The 11,967-nt window shown below is 33.9% G+C and overlaps 1 protein-coding gene across 2 annotated transcripts; it reads right to left on the reverse strand.

The window, feature by feature from the left end:
- Nucleotides 1-926: 926 nt before the first annotated feature.
- Nucleotides 927-11,391, reverse strand: LOC112720129 (NAD-dependent protein deacetylase SRT1). Of its 2 annotated transcripts, none has more exons than XM_025770956.3 (14): nucleotides 11,023-11,391; nucleotides 9,553-9,582; nucleotides 9,351-9,443; nucleotides 8,858-8,977; nucleotides 8,634-8,734; nucleotides 7,789-7,897; nucleotides 6,976-7,055; nucleotides 6,217-6,295; nucleotides 5,414-5,467; nucleotides 4,176-4,272; nucleotides 3,587-3,669; nucleotides 2,006-2,073; nucleotides 1,659-1,761; nucleotides 927-1,439 (listed from the first exon to the last, which is right to left on the reverse strand). In XM_025770956.3, exons 1-14 carry the CDS (start codon nucleotides 11,119-11,121, stop codon nucleotides 1,140-1,142), a joined length of 1,416 nt encoding a protein of 471 aa, XP_025626741.1. In that variant the 5' UTR covers nucleotides 11,122-11,391; the 3' UTR covers nucleotides 927-1,139. The 2 variants fall into 2 exon arrangements, with proteins under 2 accessions (XP_025626741.1, XP_025626740.1); XM_025770955.3 differs by having other exon boundaries at nucleotides 1,590-1,761; nucleotides 11,023-11,381.
- Nucleotides 11,392-11,967: the final 576 nt, after the last annotated feature.

Raw genomic sequence — 11,967 nt, forward strand, 5'->3', positions numbered from 1 at the left:
ACTGTAGAATGTATAGTAAAAATTAGATATTTTGAATGAGTGGAAGAAAATATAAAATTTCCATCCCTGTGATGATTTATTTTATTGCGTATGAGTGAAATATGTTAATTTATTACACCACTTTCTGAAATAGAACTTTGTCAGCGTGAGACAAAATGGTCTGAGAGTCAAAATATGCAACATAGTAGAAACTCTTGGCCACCAAGAAGGCAAGAAGAATGATTTTTTTTTTTTGGAGCACTACTTGCACAAACTCTTGCATTTCTGATTTTTTTTTTTTTTTTTTTTGGTTTGCACCAGGGTCTCCATTAGGCCAAAAGCCTAATAACTAATCCCTCAGAGGCACAAAATGGGTGACCCTCCCAAGCAAGCAAGTTTCATTTCTATCCTCCAATGAGTATCGAATCCGGGAGAGATGGTTAAAGGACACAGACCCTTATCCATCCATGCCAACTTGCGTTGGTTGCATTTCTGATTCTATTTCTGGCGTAGTAGTGGTTTTGGCAATATTCGGGTCATTTTGGTAGTTTCTGAGCTATGGCAGACTTTGTTAGTGGCTTTGAGCTATTTTAATTCCTATAATTTAAAAAGCCAGTCTTTTAAAATCATATTTTATAGTTTATACGATTTCCCAATGGCATGAATTAAAATACTTTCGCATTGCTACATGAAAATCCAGAAAAAAAAAATGAATCAAGTATGATAGTAAGTCAAATATCACCAATTTGAACATATCTTTTATTACTTAGATCTACAACCTTAAAGGTTGCTCTCATACGTTACTCAATGCACAAATAAATAAAATCGGGATAACACTAACAAATAAAATTAGAAATCAGCACATCACACATTTTTGCAAATTCAAAGACTAAAGATTAAGACTTCAAATTTCGGAAACTAAAGTGATTCCCATATGCAATGTCAGATGCTAAGGTAAATATTTACTATTATAACGGCACCAATACCCACTATAGTTAGTATCAATAAACCATTTTCAGTTAATCATATGCACCATTTGGGAAGACTGAGTGTAACATATCTAACAAAATTCACCCAGTCTCTTACAATTTCTCATTCCTGTCAGTTCTATTTTTTTATACCATACATACAATAAAATCTACATCTAAACCCTAGTATTACTATGATCTTGATTTACATTTGGACACTTTTGAACGCTTCCCAGATGATCCTGTACCATTGAAGCTTGGTTTTCTTCTTTTAAGATCACCGTTACTTCGAGAATCAGGGGATGATTTACTTGTTTTGCTGTGGTGAACAAGATTGGTTACAATGGCATATGTGGTGACATCACCCCTTGGTGTCAAGATGGTCTTTCTCTCAATAACATCATTCTGACCACATTTTGATTCAATAACTGCCTTCTCTCTTAGCTTTTGGAATATGAAATCCTTATCGAAGTTGAAGCAGTCGGTTGAACCCTGAAAAGATTAATAGTTTAGGTTTAGACCACACTTCTCAATACGCAGGCATGAAAAAATGGTTTTCTTTTGGATTAAAAACATAGGCATCAGACATTAGAAGGAATAAAAGAATGAACATGGTACCCCCAATTTTCTTTCAGATCATACCAAAGTGATGGCGGAGTTTTCGAATAAGAAATGGTATTTGCCATGAAAATGAGAGAGAAAAAACTTCACCTTGAAATCAACTGGAACATCAATTTCAAGGGACGAGCAGCCACAGCCATCACCGAAATTGAGTTTCAGAACCATTTCAAATGCTTTGTTATATGCTGTTCTCCTGTGAAATCAAGTCACCCATGTGATAAGAAGGTGCAGGCCATGACATGACATCTATTTTGAGTATCAAAACTTATTGGAACAGAATTATTTCCATTCCATATTCCATAATTTTTAACAAAGTTTCACTACTCCCAAATCAATTTTTAATCTCATCTAGTGTGTAAGGAGCAGTGAAGTGAGTAAAATCCATAAGAAAGAATATATATATATATATATATATATATATATAAGTGTTTTAAAACCTTTTAAGCCGAAACGGTTGCCTATCAAGAATGGCTGCTTTGTAATCTTCCTTGTCTAAGAAGGATACCTGCAGAACAAGATAGGTATGCTGGTCAATTTCTGGCCTAGTGATGATTTTTTTAAACTTACATTCATGATAAGATTAGAATGGTTAATGAATGCATTACACCAGCAGCCAGTAGGATAGGCAACAAGAAAGAGCTGCTCTTGCCCTAATTACATTGGAAAACTAGGAGGATTTATCGCCATCGTTACGTTTACCAACAGAAAATACTTTGACTGGGAACAGGGATCAGAGAAAGGAAAGAGAAGAAGATATCAGGGGGGACTAAAAAGAAGAATCATAACTACATGGAAGATCAAGAGGGAAAAGGGAGAAAAAGGAAGCATTTTCAGCTTTTAAAACTCCAACTATAAAACTCTTAACATTACTATCCCTAAGTAGACAAAGCCAGCTCAATAAGCAATCAAATCTAAATTATTCATGGATAGAGAAAAAGTACTTAATAACTGCAAGCAAGAAAAAATCTAAACTACAACAATAAAGAGTTGGCTATATAGATCAAAGGAAAGTAATCTGTCTTGTAAATTATATAGACAAATAAATTAAATCCAAATGCTTCTCAGTTCTTAATGATACCAATTTAAGTGTTTCTGTCTACACTGCCTCTGATTTAGGCCACTGCAGGAAGAGGCAAAGGGGGTTGTAAGACCCAACAGTAATTAAATAAAAAGACTTTGGACAAGATTAGTTAAAGGTAGAGGAAAATAGAGAATAGTTAGTTGGTGTGGTTGAGCACTGTAACAGTTGAGAGAGTAGAGAAGCTTTAACTCTTCCTCATTGTATCCTTACAGATTCTATACAAATTACCCCCCAAATTGTTGGAGTTCCTCAGCACACTGCTGGGAATTCCCAATTCGATACACTAAATTTTATCTCTATTTCCTATTGCCAATATCACTTCTACCAGCTACACTCATTGAATCATATTCTCCTCATGTGTGACTATAGGGCATCTTCTCACATGATTGAGCCATCTTTCCTAAATAAGTGCCACCTCAAGTTTCGTTCTATTGCAATGCCTTTTTTGTTTTGGTAGATCCACAGATATCCTCCTGCTGGAGAGAATCATTCAAGCATTTGAGATCCCATAGAGAGGCATGAATCTCCCAACACCGGTTACTCGGCACCCAAGACCATTGGTTAAGGAGGAGTATCTGCCACTCCAACTCACCATGTCTAGGTCTTTGCAATACCTTTTAATACTATTGTATTTAATGTATACCGACTCCAGTCATCTGGTGCAATATTCTCATGTATACAACATTCAACTTATTCTCATAGCATTTTATTGCCTAATAATCAATGTTTTGTAGTTTTAAATACTACCAGAGAACAGTGTGAAACTTAAGTGCATATATACTATTGTAAGCTATACAGAAAAGCCCTTAATTCAATATTAATATTCTTAACTCAATAGTCATATTTTATTCCCATAAAATTGACAGCCAGTCTAGCAAACATGAAATGTGGGCCATAAATAAATTAAATGAGAAACAGACTAAACATATGAACTCACCTCAACAGATTTGATGAAAGGCAATGTTGCTTTCTGTCCATGAGCACTTGCAACTTGGAGAGTCCAGTTCACATATCTTTTATCTGATATCCATATGAATGAATTATGTTAGAGATATGAACCAATGTGTAATGTATGCAATGCTAGACAGTAAATCCATCATCTTGGTAAACTTTGTTAGTACCATAGATAAGACTTAGATTTGAGATTATAAGGGATAAAGGGAACAAGTTTTCACGGATGCTAATGAGATCAAACAAATATAAGGAATAGCAAAATTCATTGATTTTATTCAGTAATAAAGGGGCTTCATCCAGTTAATTTGATATAAATAAAATCTGAGATCACTATATCTAAGTTTGTAAGAAATTATACTAATTGTTGACTACAAATGCATCCAAACTTCCTTGGCCATTCATGATATGAAAAAAATTTGAACCAACTAAAATGCTAGTCAGGTAGGCCATTTAAGAATTGGGTCATGTCTTCCATTTTGATCATTCAAATATCTAGTAAAAAATGTGTCTGTGTCTCCGTGCATTCATAAGCTAAATGGACTCAATATAATTACAAACTAAATGCTGGTTACCAAGGCTCAAACCCTGCATTATGATAATCTGGAAAAGATCAATCCTTATAAAAGGAGGAATCTGCAGGTTAAGTTGGTCCATGACACCTGCAATTACCTGGCACCAATGTAATTAATTCTTATCAAAATGTATATCAGCATATCTGTATTCCTCATGGCAGGAGAAGAAAATTCAAGCCAGACTTATTCGCTTCAGATTGAACTGATATTAACATCTGGATAAGAATTCATAAGAAAATAAGAAATTTCATGAAACAGAAATGAATTCACACTTTAACAATGTCATAAACTTTTAAGAGACAGGTCAGGAAGGAAATTATCTAAGTAGTCAAAGCTTGTTTATTTTATTGATAACTTTAGAAAACATTATTTACTTACTTTAATTTATCTCAAATGCTACTAATGGAGCCATCCTTACCTAATTTGTGGTTTTTGACAATATTCATACAGGAAACAAATATCATGGTATTATCATAGAGGAGTTTCATATTACAACAATAGTAAGATCTACAAAGCATATCATTTACATGCTCTCTCGAATTTGATTCCTCTATAATGAGTCCTCACTCCTCACTTTGGAAAGAAGAGTAAGGTCTCAACCCAACATAAGAAAATCAAGGGAGAGGGTTAAATTGGGGTTTATTATGCATATGCAAGTAATATCAGCCACTGAATTTGACAATTGTTGAGAAATCTTTTTATGTTGACATCTAAACGGAACACTGTCCCTAGCGGAACTAAATTCGATTCTTTAATATCATACCAAATCCATTATATCTAATTAAAAATATAACCTAATCCAAAAGCTTTTCTTGCAGTATGCCCCAAAGATCACCTCAAATATTATAGTATAATAACTGTACCAAGGATAAGATTAACATAAAATATTTATACAATTGCATAATTTTATAAGATTGCATAATTGTTTATTATAACATCAATTCTTAGTTTAGAAACAGGAATTTATCGAGGAATAGAGGATAATGAGAAAGCAGTTTATATATCATCCAATAATAGAGAAGGCTGGGCATTAACAAGTTATTCAACTTCTTTTGTAACCCTTTCATCCCCCAGCTACACATCCTTATCTCTGTCATTGACTAGGTTAGTGCTTTTTCACAACATTTGCATCAGCATAAATTTTTAATGCAGAAAGCTTTGCAGGTAAGTAATGACTATAAATAGAGAGAGAAGGAAAACATCATCCGTAATCAAAGGGCAGAGGCTCAGATCAATACCTTATCTACAAAACCATGAATGACTAAAGCAGCTTTTTTGTCCTTCGGAGTTTTCTGCAGGTCCAAACATCTATAGTTAGATATTTACATTAATGAGAATGCATAGGCATGACAGCAATAATAAACTGAAACTTGAAACTTAAAAGCCAGACAACAAAATTAGAGAGGGACTTAAGAAATTGGCTATATAACTATGTCAGACTATAAATCTATAATACTAACTATAAGGAATAAGGAATTCCAATATTCTAAACACATTAAAGATATTCAAATGTATTATGGCATATGTTGGCCAAAGTCGGTTTCGGATTTGTCTAAATGATATCAATTTAAATCACTCCCTTGATCACCTTTACTGCTTTACATGCAAAGATGATCAAGGCAACCAAGACTTACTGTTATAATAATACTAGTTAGTGCTGTAAGAGCATGCAAACCAATAAATAACGGTCAGAAGGACTCGCATCTAAAACACAAGAAAGCAAAACTAAGAAAAACTAGCCAAAATATTTTTAAATTTTAACTGCATGGCAAGACTAAACTAAAACTACAGAACTTATGTGTTTTACCCATAAAATTTTCCATGGTTAATCGAATTAATTGAGCTCAAATTGGATCTATATTCCTTTTAGGAAAAGCAGCAAGTGTACCATTTTTTCCTTTACCTAGTAAGTAGAGAATAAGAGGCCTAAACCTCTAACAACAGCAAAGATAACTTCATTTTATAAGTTGGGAAGCAGGTTCACCCTGAATACCTGATATGATTAACATTCGGAAGCTGGCTAGAAGAAAATATGATATACCTGAAGATTTACAATAACAACTTTACCCCCACCACGTATTGCTTTCAAAGGCAAGTTGCACGCAGGAGTTATTTGCAGACTGCATTGAGATTTTTAGCCACATTATTGCAATAAAAAAATTGAAAATCAAGAAAATAATTTAATGACATGGAAATGAAAATGCATTGCTCATGTATTCACTTCAACATGGAGTATACGTGAAGCTTCATGTTCTTGGTTGAATGTATGTCTAGTGTAATACGCTGTTTATATCCATATCCTTGGCTATTAACTATTAAGTGATGATAAGTTACATTTTTCTTCTTCGCAATTCCATTTATGTTGCAAAATTTAGTTTCCTTCCAGAATATAAAGATGCAAATAGAACCTGTAACTAGAGATGGTTCAATTACTAGGATACTCCACTACTCTGCTCTCAAGGTCAAGCACTGTTAGTTTAAATGAAACTAATCTAATTTTGCATATCAATTTCGCTCTCCATTCTACCAAAAGAAGCTGGTTTATGAAAATAACAAGGTATTACCCAAGCAGTCAAGCTTTTCTCACGAAACTGTTAAAGTCAATTTTATTTGGATCTGTTTAAAATGAAGGCTGATTCTGCACAACCCAAAACAACTAAACTTGTACAAGTGAATAGGTAGGTGGGGACTGGGGACTAAGACAGAAGTCATTGGAATCAATAACTAATAAAAAAAGCTAGAATATAAAGTAAATGAAAACAAAAGTGTAACAGGAATAAATCATAAATCCTATTACTACCTTGTCCCCAAGCACAACACTATATCTGCCTGTTTGCAGTGCTTCTCTGCAGGATCCATTTCCTTTGGAGGCAATGCATCCTTTATACACAAGGAGATAGAGACATGCTTAGAGTTAAGAAAAAGCAGGCATATATATTAGACAAACAAAAGACAAACGTTCGTTAACATGTCCTTAATTATACACCATGGCACAGTAGTTGTCAGAAACATTAACAGCTAAAATCAATTAGTAGTCAGTGTCATGTTAAGGTTAGCTTGGTGAAGGACAATTTCGCCCAATAGACAACTTTCAGCAGTTCCCAATATAACAGTTACTTTTCCACTTTTTAGTGAGAGTATGTGTGGCTGCATGTAGTTGTAGTGTGTTACTTGTTTATATATATATATAGTACTGAGTCTGCATCAATGTAAAAGAAGACTAACATGCCAGGAAAGCAACAATGACCATTATCTATTGCGTGCAAAAAATGTACATGGTAGCCATGGTGTGCATGTATAGGCAAAAGTAACAAGAAATGAAGAAACCAAATAATGTATGTTGTTGTCTACAATTCAATATTTGAAGGGAAAAAAGGTCATTATTATCAAAAAGCACAATCGCGGGGGAAAAAAATTCTGCAGCTAAAACACCCATGAAAAGGCAGCAACCAAACTTGACATCTGCAAAACTGCAATTCTAATAACAAATTATTGACTCGATATCATATTTTAATACCAAAGAAAACACAAGATCCACTAGACAGACAACCATAATAAATCATATTAGTTAAACTTCAATCAAATTGCCATCAAATAAATTAACATTATCTACCTCCCAGTCAAGGACTGTATCCTTGAGTCTTGCTCCACATTTTTCATCTGAACAGCGTCGTGATGTCTCCTTTAAACCAATAGTTTCTACCTCAAAGTCACGAAAGTACCTTCAGAGGTTTAAATCATATGATTAGATTATGATCATTTAAAACCATATCTTTAAAAACAAGGATTTGTAGTTGACTGATATAAACCCCCCAAAAAGCAAACCAAGAAGAAAACCATAATTAAAAAAATGTTCACTTGGTGGTTATGTTGCTTCTGCATAACAGGAGCAAGCTGAAAATTATTTATAAGAAATGAGTTCATTTGAACAAAGTTGAATATGGAAGAAAAGAAGGCGTAACTGAAATAACTAAAATAACAAAAACTGGCAATGACTAAATCAGCGGTGACTTAATGCAGAAAAATCAGGACAAATCTAAATAGAAAATTTCACAAAGTCAATACAGGATGGAAAAGATTAAATATTAGAAATTACAATAGGGCTTTAATTTAAGAGAAAAGAGTTCTTGATGCTTGCAGCTTGTTCTGTTCATACTTGCTGCCATACTGTAAATATTGGTACCTTCATAGAAGACATATGATTGGTCGGAAATTGATCCTCTCAATTTTTTTTAATCGCAATTGATCTTTTAAAGTGCGATCTCACCCCATACAAGACATTTCTTTCACATGTTTTTCCTTGATCTCACTTAAGTCTCGTATGGTGTGAGATCATACTTCAAAGATCAATGGAGCAAAAAAATTGAGAAGATCCATTATGATGATTGGTCAACTAATCAACTCCCCCAAAATGACAGCCCATGCAAAAGTAGGGATCAAAGGGAAGTTAGATCTTACTCAACCCCGCAAGAAGGACATGTTTCCATGAAAGAATTCCCATGCAACTCAGCTAGTTTCTCCCTTGGTATTCCAGATCGAAGATGGAGACCATCAACATTCTATCATAAGAAAATAAAATATCAGAAGGCACCCAATAAAAAACAAAAGCGGAAAAAGTGAACATTTTTTCGCATGTCTAGAGAAAGAAAGTGTATACATAATATAAAAAACAATGACTCTACCTGACTGATAACAAACTTTAAAATACCAGCCTTTTCTAGTTCAACTAGAGCCATATGAGTCAAACTTGGCATCGCTCGATGAAATGGCAGTGATGCTTCAGGCAAGGCTTTACCTTCACGCTGTAATGACATAGAAAATACGGATAAGAACCTGACATGAAGTCAAATCCCACAATTAAACCAGATAGCAAAGACTATGAAAGAATGTGCATTGCAAATGATAGCAGCATCTGAATTAATTTTTAATAGCTTTGTCCAACAATATCAATTATCACAGTACTTTATGACTCTTCAGTAGAGAAACCTACATTTAACATAAAATTTTGGGTTCGATTTCAGTTCAACAAGATAAAGTGTAGGAGACATGTTTCTCTTTGGCAATCTCAGGTTCAAAACATATCCAAGTAACTAGGCTAGGAATTAGGATAAATCATGGGAATAAAAACTTAATTTCATCAGAGAATAAGCATTTGCAAGATTCAAAAATCATCACCTGAAGTGTCCAAATTCCCTTAGGACCTCTAAAATCGGGTATACCACAAGAAGTTGATATTCCTGCACCTGTAAAGACCACCAAGTGCTTACTCTGCAAGTAGAAAAATGAATATCAAGTTAAAAAAGCATATCACATAAATATAAAAAGATAAAGAGGAAAATATTTTATGTAAACATTAACAAGTAGCTCCAATTGATACCTTTTTAATCATGATGGCAAGTCGCTCTATCTGCAATGAAAGAAAAGTCAGCATATGAAGGATTAATTCTGGCCTAGGGAGGTAAATAGGTAATGAAGGAAACGTATCTACTCTTTACAATATAATGAAGGAAACCTCTCTCTAGGAAATAATGGCCGTATTGTATTCTTAGACAATAACAACTAAGCTTTATCACACTAGATGAATTTGGTTATGGTAGCTAAGACAAGACAAGAAAAAATGGAAAAAATCATGGAAAATGTGGACATAAAAAACGAGAGATGATTGAAGAAACAGCATGTATGATTCAACCAAATCCCAATTCCCAAAGAAAAGAATCCAATATTGAATAATTGACCAGAATATTCATGAACAGAAAAATGGCTCCATATCTGCATAAGCAATTTACTGCACTCTGCACACATACATATGGACAAACCTAAGCAAATGCCACTAAAAGGCTCAACGAAACTAAATACTACCAATTATAACAAGGCTAGCCACAATTGTCTGTATATTGACAATTTTAAGTTTTAACCTATTCAAACAAATATGGATGTTCAATTACACCTATGCCAATAGCATTAAAAGCCACCCAAAATTGAATTATAACTTGTGATGACCTAGCTAATGAATTTTTTATGTCAATTATGTTTGGATCAACAAACATCATCAATTGCATGAATCAACAAACCCAATCACCATTTATGCATAATATCTCTAGATCCTTAATCAGAGTGCTATTTCTATAATATAGATAACCATACTAAAGAAAAACTAAATGCCATTGGTTCCTAAGATCCAAAAAGTTATGAAAACAACCCTAGCATCCACCATGCCATGGTTGTTTAATAGTACCATTGACACAATCACACAAATAATATCCTCAAGGACAATGTATTTTATGTGAAATTTAAAATCACAATTTGTGATTTAAAACTAGTCAAACCAACTCATAGCGCACTTTGAAAAGGATCAACTGAGCCCTAAGTCCTTCGTAATGATAATCATAGAGCATAATTGAAGATATCAGCAATTTTACGTAAGGCAATACAAAAAAACAACCACTATCTCTAGCATATTAACCAACGTCTAGCAGAAACTCTTCTACATTGAGGTGAAAACCTAGTCAACATTTCAATTATCAATGTTCCAAAGCATCATTAACTAAAATTCAAAACCATTGCAATAAGACAAAAAGCTCATTGATTCCAATGTATTTCTCGCCATCCTAATCCAGCTCAGCACATATCATAACATGCATGCTGATTATGGGGGAAATTCAACCTAACCATTAAAACACATGTAAGGATCAACAACAAAGCTTAATCTTGCAGCATTTCTCGGAGAAAGATCATCCACAAAATGTTTCGTTACTGAAGAAACAACAAAAGATTAAGCAACAAGAAACACCAAGACATGGGAGAAAAAAACAAGAAGAAGGTGAATGGAGAGAGAAAGGAGACGCACTTTTTCTCTCAAAAGGTGAGAAGCATCGAAATGCTCAACCATTCCAACGTTGCCGACATCTTCTATGTAGGAAAGCTTCTCTGCGTACCCAAGAGACATGTTGATTGGTGATGACTCAGAGACTGTTCTCAACGATAGGAATGGCAATGAGTCAGAGCAGCCACTGAGAAACAAAGGCAGAGAGAGATCATCGAGACGGTGACGGTGACGGCGACGCGGGAGGAGGCAGAGACAAGGCAAGGAGAGGGAAAGGGCGGCAAGGCGAGGGTTGAGAGACGGAGAGTGGGGAACGGTGAGAAACGAGGGTTGAGAGACAGATATTGGAGAGTGAGATTTTGAGACTGTAGAATCAGGGTTGCAGGAAAAAAAATGCATAGAAAGGAATGTTGTAATAAATAATTTTAAATTAAATTTTTTAGTTATTTTTTATATTATAATTAAATTTCTATTAATAGTAAAATAATAAAATTAAAACAATTTATAAATTGTAAATTTATTATTATACTCATTCTTTATCATTTACATGTAGGGTGTTCGCAATGCGATTTTGATCGATTTTGAGTCAAAAATTCATCTGATTCAAACATTAATTTTACTTGCAGTTAGGGGTAAGCACGGGTCGGTTTGATTCGGGTTTATAGAAAATTAAAACCGAACCGATCAAAATATAATTGGTTTGGTTTGGTTCGGCTTTATATTTTTTTTGTACATGTACCCGAACCAAACCAAACCGATTAAGAACGGATTGGTTCGATTTGGGTAATTGGGTACCCGATGACTTTGAAATTCATAAAAAAAAAAAACTAAATTTTTATCTTACAAATTCAACAAGTACAATAAACATGTAACATCAATAGAAATAATCCAATCATGTTAAATACCAAATACATTAAAAACTAAACTCATTAAAATCCAAACATATTAATAGTGAATAATTTTTGTCTA

This window comes from Arachis hypogaea, chromosome 11, assembly GCF_003086295.3.
Source record: "Arachis hypogaea cultivar Tifrunner chromosome 11, arahy.Tifrunner.gnm2.J5K5, whole genome shotgun sequence".
In the NCBI taxonomy this organism is placed as follows: Eukaryota; Viridiplantae; Streptophyta; class Magnoliopsida; order Fabales; family Fabaceae; genus Arachis; species Arachis hypogaea.